Genomic DNA, 15,827 nt, shown 5'->3' on the forward strand with positions numbered 1-15,827 from the left:
CTCTCTCTCTGCCTCTCTATCTCTCTCTCTCTGCCTCTCTATCTCTCTCTCTCTCTCTCTGCCTCTCTCTCTCTCTCCTCTCTCTCTCTTTCTGCCTCTCTCTCTCTCTATGTCTCTCTTTCTCTGCCTCTTTCTTTCTCTGCCTCTCTCTCTCTCTATCTCTCTCTTTCTCTCTCTGCCTCTCTCTCTCTGCCTCTATCTCTCTCTCTTTCTCTACCTCTCTCTCTCTCTCTCTGCCTCTCTCTCTTTCTCTCTCTTTCTCTGCCTCTCTCTCTTTCTCTGCCTCTCTCTCTCTCTTTCTGCCTCTCTCTCTTTCTGCCTCTCTCTCTCTCTCTGCCTCTCTCTCTCTCTCTCTGCCTTTCAATTCAATAACATGTTCAATTTCAATTTAAGGGCTTTATTGGCATGGAAACATATGTTTACATTGCCAAAGCAAGTGAAAAGGATAAACAAAAGTGAAATAAACATGACGCTTACAAAAGTTCCAAAAGAATAAAGACATTTTAAATGTCATATTATGTACAGTGTACTGTACACATACAGTGTCGTAATGATGTGGAAATAGTTAAAGTACGAAAGGGAAAATAAATAAACATAAATATAGGTTGCATTTACAATGGTGTTTGTTCTTCACTGGTTACTCTTTTCTTGTGGCAATAGGTCACAAATGTTGTTGCTGTGATGGCACACTGGTATTTCACCCAGTAAATATGGGAGTTTATCAAAATTAGATTGGTCTGAATGAATTATGTGTGTCTATTATGGTCATACATTTGGCAGGAGGTTAGGAAGTGCAGCTCAGTTTCCACCTCATTTTGTGGGCAGTGTGCACACAGCCTGTCTTCTCTTGAGAGCCATGTCTGCCTACGGCGGTCTTTCTGTACATAGTCAAAGATTTCCTTCGTTTTGGGTCAGTTACAGTGGTCAGGTATTCTGCCACTGTGTACTTTCTGTTTAGGACCAAGTAATGATCTTTTTGTTTTCTCATATTTTATTTGGGTCTAATTGTGTTGCTGTCTTGGGGCTCTGTGGGGTCTGTTTGTGAACAGAGCCCCAGGACCAGCTTGCTTAGGGGTTTCTTCTCCAGATTTATTTCTCTGTCGGGGATGGTTTGTTATGGAAGGTTTAGGGATTGCTTCCTTTTAGGTGGTTGTAGAATTTAAATGTCTCTCTCTCCCTCCTCTCACTCCCTAAATGACCACCATGTGTTACCGTGACAGCAGCTATTTCAAAGCAAGGCTGAAATACTAATTAAATCCTCTGCTGCAGTGGCACCTCGACATAACAAAGAAAAGCCTACGTCTAGAGATCTCAACAGCCTGCTGCAGTCACGGTCTATTCATTAGTTACTGGAAGAGTAGAAAATGGACTGATATAGACTGACATGGACTACCTGAACTTGTCCAATAAGACATGCTCATTTTCGTTTTCCGTTGCAAAATATTTTGGTCCGTAAGCCCTAATGAACCCGACCCTGGTTGGAGGCACAGTGAATGTAGCCAAACAGTGCTGGAACACTGTTTGTAATGTCCTCCTGTGACACTTGTACATTGTTCTCACTGTGTGACATGACATGTCAAGGTAAAGTTGCGACGACATGACTTGAGAGAGACTGGACCCTGACGAACTCACCGCTGATGCATGACCTGATGTGTTTTCTAGGAGCTGATTGGGCGGATGCTGCAGGTGAACGTAGAGGCTCGCTACACAGCACAGGACATCCTCTCTCATCCCTGGGTCACGGTAACTTGTCTTGTGGACTTTGTGTGGGTGTGTGTGTGGGGGTGTGTGTGTGTTCAGGACCATAAAGGAGAATGTGTGTGTGTCTCTGCAGGATGACAACATGGAGAACAACATGAAGATGGAGGTGTCAGGTAAACTGAGGACACACTTCAACACAGCACCAAAGCCCAGCACAACCACAGCAGGAGTGTCGGTCATCATGGTGAGGAACAAGACAACAACATTCACTATCACAACCCATTATTTGTTTTCTGGTCCCATTATCCATACACACATTGTTTTGCTCCGTATACACAACAGCACTCAGTCACGACCCTCTACTCTCTACCAACTACTCTCTATTTTCTGGTCACGTTTCCAATACACACATTGTGTATCTCCATATACTTTCCCTCATCTGAACTCTCTGTATTCCACCATCTGTCGTTAGTTGACACCCCAGAGTCCTCGTCTGTAGATTCTTGATATTTGCAGAAATGTTAAACCATGGCCTGCTTTACTTGCCATCAGTCGTTTTCTGAAGGAACCAAAAACAAAGCTAAAAGAAGCTTCCTGATTTTATTTTTATTGGCATCCGCTTACATTTCAAGATGGATTGGAAACCAACATGAACTGTAACAAATGTTTGTCAATTCAGCACTACACCTACTCACTTTCAAACAAACAATAACCATTTTCACATCTAGTACTATTAATCAGTTGGTTACATAAGATTTTGATCTAAAAGAACATGAGAGATTATCTGACAGGAAAGCTAAGAAATGGACAACTTCTTTACATGTAATCATATCACTGAGGGTTTTAAGAGAGCAACATTTATTCAAAATGCTTTCCCCTGGGATTACACACGGATAAATCCTGATTCATCATCTTATCTCTAAAACACATTTTCATCCTTGCAGTACAAATGTGGTGTTTTAGTGTTGACACAGTGTTCTCAGTGACTCCAGAGTACATTAATCATATCCTACCATCCTTATCTGTTTTTAAGCTTTTTCCCACAAGTCTATGCACCTCCTGGCACAGTTATGTAACTTCCTGTTGTGGGTGGTGAACTTCCTCTCGATCTGCCGCACACATCACCTCCCCTCTCTGGTCCACTTGGGGGTCTATTGAGCTGGAGCTGGCCTGCGAATACACGACCAATATAGCATAGGTCTGTCAATGGATGCATCTCAATTAGATTCCCCTCATCTCCTTCCCTGGTCCTTGAAGATGGAGACAATGAGAGGAAGCCTCTCTAGACTATTGCGATGCACACATGCTGACTGCTTCCATCTGGGTCCAGTATACCCACTGCAGCAGTAGAAGGGGATTAGCATGGGCTAAGGGGTGTGCAAGGGTTCATTTGGGACTACCCCTGACTCAGGGTTAAACCTCATTTTGTTGTAAATCTCCTTCGACAGTTTGAGGTGTAAAGGAGATCCCTGCGCCCCTCCTGCTCATCCCACTCCCTCATCCCAGGACCACAGGGGAAGCTTTGGAGCTGAGTGCAGGGTACCGATCTCCCCCATCCTCCACTCTCTCCCCCTCTGCCAGCTCCAATAATGCCTCTCTATAACAGATTGATCTGGGCAGAATAACTCAGTAACTCTCTGCAGTGGCCTTGAATCAGTTTGCATGGCTGCTCTGCCCCCTCGTGTAATTTGCCTAAGCTCCTCTCTCCTCCTCCAATGGGGCCTCTTTTATTTTCTGTCTCTCAATCATCCCCCTTCTCATCCTCCACTTATCTCTCTCATAACCATCTTCATCAATCAACTCGTCTCTGTGTGGACTGACTTTGTTGACAATGATGTCACTGCTGTGTTGAGAGATGTTTGAGTTAGATTTGTACATGTTATTGTATTCTGTGTTGTTTTTGGCTGGCTGGGTGGTTATTTGGCATGCTAACTAACTAGCCCTAAGAGAAGCCCTCATTGCTTCTGCTGAACTAATTTTTAATTTGCCCCCGTCTCTGTCACTCATCCAAAGTAGTGCTCTTATAGTTAATGCCCCTACAATAACCTGGGGACATTAAATGTCTATGGCAATTTTACAATATATTTGATGTCTATGTAAAGCCATGATCCTACTCCTACATATATTGGCCATGTTTATGGCAGGTTGACATTTATTGTCATGAATCTTGCTCTGGAGGCAGAACTGCGCAATTTTCGTTAGATGGGCCAGCTGCAAAACAAAAATGAGCTTTTTGGTCTTAATTTAAGGATAGGGTTACGAATTAAGGTTAACCGTGTGGTTAAGGTTAGGTTTAAAATTACATTATATTACTTTGTGGCTGTGCCAGCTAGTGACCACTCGGCAGAGCTGCCCCCAGAACAAGATTCATGACAAAACATTTCAACCTGCTGTCCCAGCCCTTTGGATACATTTACAGTTCATCTCATGATAATTGTTCAATTGATCTCTACCACCACCCTGTGGTCAAACATTTAAACTGCACTACTGCACCAGATGAGAGAGACAGATGAAAATTGCTAATATTGCCTTGGATTTAACATTGAACAGTACTCCCCAGAAGTTAAGATTTCTAAAATTGTCATTGAGCTTGCTAGCATCCTGATAGTTGGCTGTCATAGCAGACTTTAGGCTAATCAATTCCAGGCCTGGAGAGCCACACAACGGTTTGAATCAATGTTGTTTCTACGTCATATCAATGAAATTCTATTGAACCAATGTGTAATAGACGTTGGATTGACGTCTGTGCCCAGTGGGACCCCACTGCTTCTTTTTATTTAGATATTGGAAACCAGGTGAGTAGTGGACTCTGGCTAACCAATGGCATGAACTGATCACTTAGCTACCAGGGACAGAGGAAAACCAGCAGTGCTGCGGTACACCAGAGCAGGAATCAAACAGGCCTGCTTTCTGTGTCTCCTCTAATGTTGTTGAGCTGTGAGTAAGACTAGTCTCTGTCCCCTCTGCTTCCTCCCCGCCCCCTCCACTCCTCCACAACACGCCCACATTGCCACCCTCTGAATTAGCTCCAAGGCAATGGTATGTACTAACACTGAAGGCTACGCTTCTTTACTGCTTCTTCACTGACGCCACGAAGACTCACTCAGCTAAGGGAACATGGGAAATCTGGATGCCTTCTGATTGTTACGTAGTTATTATTGTTATTATTATTATTATAGCAAACCAAATGATCTGTAATTCCAGATGTGATCTTCAGTGTCTAGTTGGTTTGGGTTGTGATGAGGCAAAATCTCTCCAGCACAATTTCTCATTTTCCCTTACACTGCATGTTGAGCATTGATGATATGATTTGCTGTCTTGGGTCAGTCTACTGTGAAGGGTCTGTCTACTACTGTGAAGGGTCTGTCACTGTAAAATCATCCCATCTATGATTGTTTCTGTTCATATATATATATATTTTTTTATCTACTGTTTTTAATATTATATAGAAATGTTACTCCATGGACCTTACTGTCAGAGATCAGTGAGGTTGAACGTCATCTTGGGGTAGTTTTCTCTTCCCATTATATATTGACCCACTGTTCTTTATTTCTGTCTCTCCCTACTTGTTTGGTTATGTTGTATTGTACAGTACAGAAGGTGAGTGTCGGTCTGACTTTCTTTCCCTCACCCCTGACCTCTACCAGAACACAGCTCTAGATAAGAAGAGGATCCAGCTGACTCGTCGCAGCCAGAGGCCCACAGCACCACCTCCGCCCCCACCACTGCCTGGGAAGAAAGTAGTCCCTCCTGCAGCCATGCCAGTCAAGCAAGCCTCACCAGTCTCACCCAACTCCAAGCTGCCAGTACCCACCAAGCTGGCATCACCCACCAAGCCTGCCCTGCCAGAGGAGGAACCCAAGAGTCCTCAGACTGATGTGCCTGTATCCCCTCCCATCTCTCCTTCAACACCTACCAGACCTGTTACCTCTCCCTCTGTCCCTGTCTCTCCTTCCTCTCCTACCAAGCCTAACATCTCTATCTATCCTACCTCCCCTACCAGGCCCAACAACTCTCCCTCTCCTTCCTCTCCTGACAAACCTGTTATCTCTCCCTCTCCTTCCTCACCTACCAAACCTGGTATCTCTCTCTCTCCTTCCTCACATACTAAACCTGTCATCTCTCCTTCTCCTTCCTCTCCCTCTTCACCTACCAAACTTCAAATGTCCCCTTCTCTTTCCTCTCCAACCAAGCTCCATGCCTGTGCCTTCCCTCCTGCCTCATATAAGCCTATTACTTGCCCCTCCAACTCATCACCTTCCAAACGCAAAGCCTCCCCCTCTCCTCCTGCCCCTCTCTCTCCCTCCTCTCCTCCCTCTCTTTTTACCTGCCCCTCTCCCTCCGACCCTCTGTCTCCCTCTGCCTTTCCCAGCCCTCCCTCACCCCTGACCTGCTCCTCTCCCTCCTCTCCCACCCCTCCATCACCCCTGGTGGGCCTTGACGTTGAAGCTGCTGCTACTGCCAGAGAGCTGTGAGAAAGAATGATGGATGAGAAGACTGGCTGCTGGACCATGGTCTAATTTGTACCTTTCCAGCCCCCTTGCGCCGTATCCCCAGACCTATGATTTGCATGTAGGGGGCTAGATACAGATAGAACCTCCATCCCCAGTAACAGTAGAACAGCTGATATCCACTGCTGTATTGTTCCTAGGCTCCCAACCTACAGTACAATCTCTGTAGAGAACCCATCATATCCACGCTCCAAGAGGGAAGTTGAGGTGTTTTGTATATTTTGGTTGATTTGTATATACGGTATGTGTGTATTTATATATGGAGAAAATAGAGCGAGGCCTGGCTAGTTAGTGTGTGTGGTTTCAGACAGGGTTTTCTGGAATGACTTCTGATCATGTTTTATTTATTGTCTGTGGTTGGTTGGTAGACACACACATGTTGATTATGGGTAGAAGTATATTATTTGGCGTGCTTGTTGTCTGTTGTAAGATAAACTGCTACTGTAGATGTGTATAGTATTGTATGACAGACACGAGGCATCCGAATGAAAGTTGAAGGTTTGTTTGTTTTCTTCTCTTGTCTGTAAAGCCTGTTTATCATTGGTCCGCTATGGAGCCTGTAGTGTTTAACTGCTGAACACCAAAAGAGAAACGCAACAGAGTAGAAGATTTGTAAGTCGCTCTGGATAAGAGCGTCTGCTAAATGACTTAAATGTAAATGTAAAGATGAACGTGTCAATGAGGAGAGGTGTGCCTGTCAAAATAGCTGCCAGATCAGGGGTGTGTTCAGGGCGGCAGGTAGCCTAGCGTTTAAGAGCGTTTGGCCAGTAACCGAAAGGTCACTGGTTCGAATCCCCCAGCCAACTAGGTGACAAATCTGCCAATGTGCTCTTGAGCAAGTCACTTAACCCTAATTGCTCCTGTAAGTTGCTCTGGATAAGAGCGTCTGCTAGATGACTAAAATGTAAATGTTCATCAGGAAGAAAACAGACAAACAAGGAAGGGACTTCCTGGACATGTCCTGTAAGAAACGCTCATTTTCGCACTCCGTTGCAAAACGTTTTTCAGATTCCTTAGATTAGATTCCTTTTCTGAAACCAGCTGACAGGAAACACTGGGAGCTCTATCCCCTCATATACTCATTTATCAGTCCAGATTTACCGGATAATTAACGTGAGGCTGTTCCACTTTGCTGTTGTCTTTGTCTGTAATGGTAATGCACTTGTTTTAAAGTCCATGTTTATGTCCCAAATCGCACCCTATTCCCTATATAGTGCACTACTTTTGAGCAGGGCCCATAGGGTATTGGTCAAAAGTAGTGCACTATGTAGGGTATATAGGGTACCATTTGGGATGCAAGCCCCCATATCTCCTTACCTAGCCTACTGCAGTTGGTTAGGGTTTAACCCTTCGGATATTGATAATGGCTCCGATGCACAGCACTACTACTCCAAGGGGCTTTAGTTGCATGCCATGTTCCTCCCTCTGCCTCCCCACAAAACAGGTCTCTCTCTCACACACACGCACGCACGTCAAGCTGGTACTATTGTACGTATAGTAGCTGTTCTGTAATGTTTAGTCAAATTACACTGTCATCATCATAATGCTTTTTTTTATTGCAGTTTTAGTCTGGATACCTGTATGGAAAAACTCCTGTCAGCTTTGACCAGAACTTTTAGTTTGTACAGACATTTAGCCACTGTGACTCCTTTATCATTATGTATTAGGAGCACATTGGAAAACTTCAAATGCAATAAAAAGTATTCAAATCAGTTTTTTTTCATGTTTTTATTTCTTTGGCACCATGTTGATAAAGGTGTGTAGAAATCCGATATAAGCCACTCACAATGAGGTAAAGTGACTGAGACCCATGTGATCATCAGCGCCCTCCTGTGGACAATATCTGAAGCAACAACATGGCCTAATTCCAACCATTTGCCAATGAAAACCGCTACTTGATGACGTGTTTTGCTCCAGACCTACTGAGCCAATCACCAGGATAGAAACAGTTACCAGATCTAGCCCATGGGGAACCAAGCTAGAAACCCACAGACTCCCATAACCCCCCGCTCTGCAGGTCTCAGTGATGGCAGCACCTGCACTGCGTTGGGGGGTTTAACCACATTGAGAGCAGCAAGCAGGTCCTGGTGAAGACTCCAACCGTCATCTCTTGAAGGGAAGGTTGCGCAATATATTTCCACACCATCTAAATGGTCTTTATGCAAAAGTTTATACCCTTCTAGTTTTCAATTTGAATAAACCAAAGACAAAACCATAGAGATATAGCACTCATCTTTGTCTGACGGGCTGCCCATGCTATCTTCATTTTCGCAATTGGCTGATCCTGCCCGATGACCTGGTTGGACATGACTCCAGGAGGGATCAGCCAATGACGATGGGAGTTCCCACCCAGTCAACTACATTGAAATGGTGGAAGCCGTCAATGATACTACCCATGCTAATACGGCTTCTATCATTCTCTGGGTTAAACCTACCTCCCTAGGCCTTGACTGCAGCCAGGAGAGGAAGTTGTGCAGTGTGGTTAGATGCACCCCTGGCTACATTCCAGTCTAACTTCAAATAACAGTTCAATTGAAGAAGAGGTCTCAAGTTAAAAAATTCAATTTTATTTGTCAGAACTCATCACGCGTCAAAAACACTCATTCCAAATTGATTGCCAAAATATTGAGCGATACATAGAAAATACAGTAGTAGCCATTTCATTGTAATCGTGATCAAACCAACACAATGTTTCTCCTTATGCGCCGTTGTATTGGAGGAACCACATCGGGTGTTCCAACCCTGCACCAAAACACCTGATTCAATTCAGTTTGGACCTGAAGGCCCATAATTAGGTAGAATCGGGTATTTTAAAGCTGGGATTGAGCCAAAAAGTGCACACCCTTTGGCTGTCCAGGACCGGGGTTGTCTGGTCTGGTGAATATATCCCGTGAATATTTACTGTGACACACTCATTTCGCTGCACCACTCTTTGCCAAGATGAGATACTTTGATGATCCTAGCATGGTTTGGGCACTATGTCGATCGCTAATATGATACAGTATATGCTTAAGTACTGCAAATGCCTCAGTAGAGGAGGTAAAGCAAACAAGAAGTTATACAAAGAAGCACATCATGGCTACCTTTCCTCGTCCCGTCTCCTTCATGTAAAGTTCTGATAGGTGATAAGTAAGCAATATGAAGGAAATTAGATGAAGGGACGCCATTTTACAAAATTAGGACGTAGCCCATGACATTTGTTTTTACTGACAGACATATTATTCATCAGTATGGTTACAGTACATAAAGCTAATGATCGTCATGACAACACTTTGATACAAACAAACTAATCACACCGGTAGCCATCTTGTTACTATGATGACTGTCTGATACACATGTGACAAGTCTTTGTGCAGTGTACGCCACCATCAGGACAACTCATGCACAGGAAGGCAAGATCTGTCCATTTCCACAGAGGTGTGGTACAAACATTTAATAGAATATATTCCCTCTCAAGTCATGAACACAAAGGACTTACTGAACTTCCTGCTCGATCACCACACAAACTTCACATATTTTATTTCCCTGTGTTTCCACACAGTAGCAAAAAGAGCATGAAAAAAAGGAAAAAATGATATTAATGATTATATCTCCACGTTTCACACCTATTGAAAATAATCACTCACCCCTAAGTACACAAATATATGGATTCTTAAGACAGATGCAAATATACTTTTCTACCTACTTCCACTTTGAACCCTTATTTTCCTCTGCTTGAGATGAAAATAGACTCTTAACAAGCTAAAAATAGATTTGTAACCATAGGTATATAACCCCACCCTAAGATATATGAAATTTTCGATATGCCCTACAAAATATAGCAATGCCCTTTTTTAAAAATAGTTTGCTTCTTTCGACAGAATCAGACAGTTTTTCTTCTCTTAAGATACATTCAGGATATCAATATGTATTGAGTAGTGCCTTAGTACATCGAACGACAGGATTGCAGTAGGTAGGTCCCACGTTAACCAGATTCTCAGGGATTGTTGTTGCGTGGTCCTGCCTCAGTATCTGGTCTGGTACTCGTGGTGCCACCTGTTGAAGTCGTTGTAGAACAGGACTATACTACCAGACGCCATGCCGGTTATGATGCACCTAGGAGAGGACAGTCGAGAGGGAGTGTTGAGTTAAGGCTCATACATGATGTGCTTTTACTAAGGCCATACATTAAGTCTGTCATCATTGTGTGAATAACACCAAGGTCTTCATCTTGGTATTCTGTGCATTCTAGATTGGGAAGGTTTTTTATTTCCCATCTGAAGATGGTATTAATCATTAGTCCATATTTTCATTATTTCTTCCTATGTGCTAAAACTTCATACCACACAACACCCATGTGGGTGAAGATTACAGCGTCAGAGTCCAGGTGTGTATGTTACCTTTGGTCGTTGGACATGGCCATGGAGCGGATGCCTGCGTCACAGCCAGGGTAGGTGAACATCTGTTTGAGGTTGTGAACCTGCCAGACAGACAGAACTCCCCCGTCTCCCCCCGTCAGCAGGTACTGTCCGTCCCGACTCAGCAGCATGGCCTGACGGGAGAGGAGAAACAGCACCACTTTGACTGACAGGAGAAGTTATGTACAAGACAATTGGGAACATTCCTGTATTACTGTTCTATTGCATTGTCAACGAGGCTGTCAGCGCCCTCCTGTGGACAACGTCATGATCTGCAACCTATTGCACCTACCACTGGAGGGCGCTAATACATGCAGAGATTTGGATGGGATGTGTAACTCCCTCACACCACACCAGAGCTGACCACTATCATAAAGCATAATGAACATGGGCTTATTTGGCCAGTGAGGAATCCTGTCGCCATATTGACGACTGCTATTTGTCCAATAGAGCGAGGTGTCTACAACAACTCCTTAATCAACCAAAGCTTTATCAGTATAGGCTTTGTGGTGTGGTCCGATTTAGTGACCGAGTCTAGGACACCAGTGACTTCACCACCTACCTCACGGTGTGCTATTTCAATCACAGTCTCTGTGAGCACTTCCTGCACCAAGCGAGAGGCACAGTATCAATCAGATATTTCACAACATTCATGTGGCGAGCAGCACAGCACAGAACAGCAGTCCATCCACCTGAAGTGCTACAAGCTACGGCTCCCCACAGACACAGTGGAGAGAGATTTATTCTGCTCATCTGGTTTTCCTGTGCACTTATGGGCTGTGTTACACTTGAATGGGTTCCCAAGGGAAACGGGGATACACTACGGCCCGACACTAAACTTCTGTGTTGGGGTATATTTATGCATACAGTATATAGTTGGAAATTGAAGCCAGTCGGAGGCATCAATCACGAGGTAACGAACGATGATGAGATGACAAGGAAATGTTGTAAGTAATAACTAGTGTAAGTTAGTCTAATTAGCGGTTTCACATTAACATACTGTATGTTAGATGGGATGCAGCTATTTCAGTCACAGCTGGCTTAGAAAGATGAGAAGAGAAGTGCAATTACCAGATGGAAGATTAAACAAAAACATTCATCATCCAAGGCCATATGTGGTGCAGCCGGCAGAGTATATTTCAAATGATAAATATTTGAAATGAACAAAACTTAGTTTTGAACTTAACGCATATTGGCACATTCCTGGCAATCAGTTTAGCTTATTTCGTGATACCAACTCAAGTCAATGCTTATACCACCACTATAACTAATATAATGGATCATTTATCAATCTAAAGTTGTGTTAGATGCTTATACCACCACTATAACTAATATAATGGATCATTTAACAATCTAAATGTTTAACAAAGACAGTTGTTGCACATTCAAAACAGGGGGAAATGTTTTCCCAATAAGCCAAAGGTCACTCTAGCTAGCCTGACTGCTCCCAATGGACCTGAAGTGATAACTGGTTTCAGGTATACAGTACAGACACATAGTCAGTCTTTGGCCTCTTCTTATGAGCCACAGGGAAGACGTCCAGTGAACTGCTGACAGTAGAAGACCTGGCAGTCTGAACTAATGCACTGACTCACACACACGCATATACACACACACACACACACACACACACACACACACACACACACACACACACACACACACACACACACACACACACACATCGGGCCACACACTCACTCAGGCACACACACTCACTCAGGCACACACACTGGCAACGGGACTGAGGGATCAATCTTTCCAGAGCATTTTGTTAGATCGCCATCCAAGAGGACTGGGAAAGGAGTATGGCTGTGGGGTGATTGGGGGAGGGAGGGGTGGGGGTGTCATTCTGTTTAGATTTGTTTGTCGTGTGTCTGATATCTGTGTAATTGCATCCTTTATCTTGCCATATAAAGCCCCATAGCAATTTTTGTCAGTTAATCTGACACTATTGATTAAGAGAACAGACATTTAGATCAATATCATTTAGGATTAACTCAATAAAGGAAAATGTAGTTAAGATATTGTTTGCCAAAATGGCTCTCAGTATTTCAGGAATGACCCATTACATTCACAGAACTAGTGGCATCAGTCCCAAACTGAACTTGTTCTGATTCATGACCTCAATTCATAAGCGTGAACTAACCTGACAGTTACTCTCCTTTAATTGTTCCTCCATGTAGACTGTGTGAAGTCAGTGTTACTCCATCCAGCCTCTGGCACTGATGATGTACTTACTGGTGTTGATGTAGCCTTCTATGGCTATAGGCCTAGTACATCACCCACTGTGTGCTGCTGGGGGGTTGGAGACCTGGCAGATGACTCAGCCAGACACAGGTGGGAGGTTGATCCATGACATAATAAAAATCAGCCACTCTGCGACTGGGAGGCCAAACAAGATGGCCGCCGTCTCCACAGGAGCCAAGATTGCCGACGTGACTCAGGTGTCTGAAGGATGACTTCAGAACCTGGCAATGATGCCAGGGAGAACTATTATAGAACCACATGCCCATATTTCCTGCTTTCTGGGGAGAGCGAAGGGGAATGTGAAGGTCAAAGGGGAATGTGAAGATTTAGGTGGGATTCCGTGTCGTCTGCTCAAGGTAAAAGCTGAATTTATGGTGCTGTTCATTCTAGCAGTTACATGCACACGGAGAACAGTGACAGTGAACACAATCTGCTAGAATGGTTACTTACACTGTCTGAGTTATATTAGTGGGGCTAAGACTGTAATCCATTCAGCATGGCCTCAACTCAACTACGCTGGATGAATCTGCTATCAGAGAACCAGCCAGGAGAGAGGTTGTTGCTGAGAGTTACAACTCTCTTTACCCTCCAACGCAACTAGGGCCATATTCTAAATGGGATAAATGACATCAGTTTTGGACATTATTAATCATAATCTGTTGCTGTGTTGTGGCTTTACATCTATATCATGGATCGAGAGTTATATGTCTAACACAGAGGGTGTTTTTTTAATGGAAGCCTTTCCAACATAATCCAGGTGGAGTTGGGCATTCCCCAGGGCAGCTGTCTAGGCCCCTTACTTTTTATAATCTTTACTAATTACCTGGCACTGGCTCTGAGTAAAGCTTGTGTGTCTATGTATGCTGATGACTCAACATTCTACACATCAGCTACTACAGCAAGTGAAATTACTGCAACATTTAACAAAGAGCTGCAGTCAGTTTATAATGGGTGGCAAGTAATAAGCTAGTCCTAAATACTTTTTAAAAAACAACATTGTATTTGGGACAAATCATTGACTAAACCCTGAACTAAATCTTGTAATGAATAATGTGGAAATTGAGAAAATTGAGGAGACTAAACTGCTTGGTGTAACCCTGGATTGTAAACTGACATGGTCCAAAGATATTGATGCAGTGGTAACTAAGATGGGGAGAGATCTATCTGTAATAAAGTGTTGCTCTGCTTCTTGGCATCGCTATCAACAAAAGTTCTACAGGCACTAGTTTTGTCACACCTGGACTACTGCCCAGTCATACAGGCAAGTGACACAAAGAGGGACATAGGCACATTACAGTTGGCCCAGAATAGAGCAGCATGCCTGGCCCTTAAATGTACACAGAGACATCAATGACATACATGTCAATCTCTCCCAGCTCAAAGTAGACAAAAGATTGACTGCATCACTACTTTCCTTTGTGAGCGGTATTGACATGTTGAAAGCACCGAGCTGTATGTTCAAACGAATAGCACAGAGCTCAGACACCCATGCATACTCCACAAAACATGCCACCAGGGGTCTCTTCACAGTCCCCAAGTCCAAAACGAACTCAGGAAAACACACAGTACTACACAGAGCCATGACTACATGGAACTCTATTCCACATCAAGTAACTCATGCAAGCTGTAACAAACATAAAACTATACCTTATGGAACAATGCGGACTATGAGGAGACACACGCACACACGCCAGAACACTCACTCTACACACATATATGTAGTGGTGTAATAATGTTACATGTACTGTTTAATTTGGTCTTCATTTGTCTGGCAGGGCCTAATGGGGATCCATAATAAATACCAATACAAATATAGGCTCCAGTTATTAACATACCCAGTCACACACACACAGTCACATTCACGCTGCATGCACACATAAGCACTTGTGCACCCACACACATAAATATTTACACACACACACAGTCTGGGACAAGACTACTGTAAGGGGACACCTTGGGCCAGGACAAACATGTATTTATCCTGGAGTCCTGCTGTGTGGTGGGACGCAGCGCTAGCTGAAGATTGATACTGGTGTCTAGTGCAGTGCATTAAACACCCCCGTCCAGGCCTCATACTGAGACGGGGGGGGCGTTGCTCTCACAGAGCTACCCTGAGATGTGAAGACTGCCCTGATTCTGTCTGACGTGGCAGGAATTTACAACGCCCAGCAGGGGAGAGACGCACAACGGCCCAGGAATGGCTAGCGGTTTATGTACATGAAAAGAACGGGCTGGGGAGTACACTACGGGGACCTGGCAAAACCTACAACTGTGTTGGATCAGACAGCAACTAACTGTCTATCAGAGAGTCTTGTGATCTGATAGATAAAGACTTAACAGTTTATATATATGAGAAAAGGAGGCTGGCTACACTATTGGCAAAACTGTTGTAGGTAACAAAATGGTGGTGGATAAAATCGGAAAACAAATCTTCATAACAGCTATTTGGAGGATAATCTGATGTGTATCTCACCAACCTAATCTTCAGTAGAATATGAAACAGTAGAAACTCATTATAAACTTCTAAGGTCATCCATTTAATAACCTTTCCTATTCAGCAGCATGTGATTTCAATATCATCAACACCAACTCAATACCAGACTTGCTCTGCCAATGAATTCTGATCCAGTCTGCTTATTGGAGGGGGGGGTGTATTTATGTATATAGCTCAGTAATCAGTCTAGATCCTGGTGCTATGGCTGTGGCTATGACTGTGACTCGGTGACAGGGGCAGAGTACAGCTGGCTCAAATGAGAAGCAGGTGTGCCTATGAGGGACTGGGTTACATTTCCCAGGCCCATCGGAAACAGGGGGAACGGGAAACTGGCCAAAGAGCGGCGGCCATTTTGTGACACCGTAGCCGTGAGGCAGGAAATGTGAAATGTGGGAATGTGTCGTGTGGTGCCTGAGGGTTGTTAATGGGACTAGGACTGGGAGAATGTCCGCCCTCCTGCCATGTTGAACCAGC

The 15,827-nt window shown here is 44.0% G+C and overlaps 2 protein-coding genes across 4 annotated transcripts in view; one reads left to right on the forward strand and one right to left on the reverse strand.

Annotated features, from left to right (window-relative positions):
* The window catches only part of LOC115122917 (serine/threonine-protein kinase DCLK2-like), an 87,262-nt gene extending 79,338 nt beyond the window's left edge, over window positions 1-7,924 (forward strand). For 2 of the 3 annotated variants that reach the window (XM_065003911.1, XM_065003912.1), the window contains exons 15-17: window positions 1,663-1,743; window positions 1,835-1,945; window positions 5,349-7,924. In XM_065003911.1, the coding sequence (XP_064859983.1) occupies window positions 1,663-1,743; window positions 1,835-1,945; window positions 5,349-6,176 (1,020 nt within the window). In that variant the 3' untranslated portion in view covers window positions 6,177-7,924. Of the gene's footprint in view, window positions 1-1,662; window positions 1,744-1,834; window positions 1,946-3,149; window positions 3,241-5,348 lie in introns of all 3 variants that reach the window. The other variant, XM_065003913.1, reaches the window with a different exon arrangement.
* An 834-nt stretch (window positions 7,925-8,758) lies between these two features.
* The window catches only part of LOC115124987 (lipopolysaccharide-responsive and beige-like anchor protein), a 295,611-nt gene continuing 288,542 nt past the window's right edge, over window positions 8,759-15,827 (reverse strand). The window contains exons 35-36 of the mRNA XM_065003331.1: window positions 10,592-10,743; window positions 8,759-10,307 (exon numbers count right to left, since the gene is read on the reverse strand). Of these exons, the coding sequence (XP_064859403.1) occupies window positions 10,217-10,307; window positions 10,592-10,743 (243 nt within the window). The 3' untranslated portion in view covers window positions 8,759-10,216. The remainder of the gene's footprint in view (window positions 10,308-10,591; window positions 10,744-15,827) is intronic.

Source organism: Oncorhynchus nerka, linkage group LG18 (assembly GCF_034236695.1).
Source record: "Oncorhynchus nerka isolate Pitt River linkage group LG18, Oner_Uvic_2.0, whole genome shotgun sequence".
Classification (NCBI taxonomy): Eukaryota; Metazoa; Chordata; class Actinopteri; order Salmoniformes; family Salmonidae; genus Oncorhynchus; species Oncorhynchus nerka.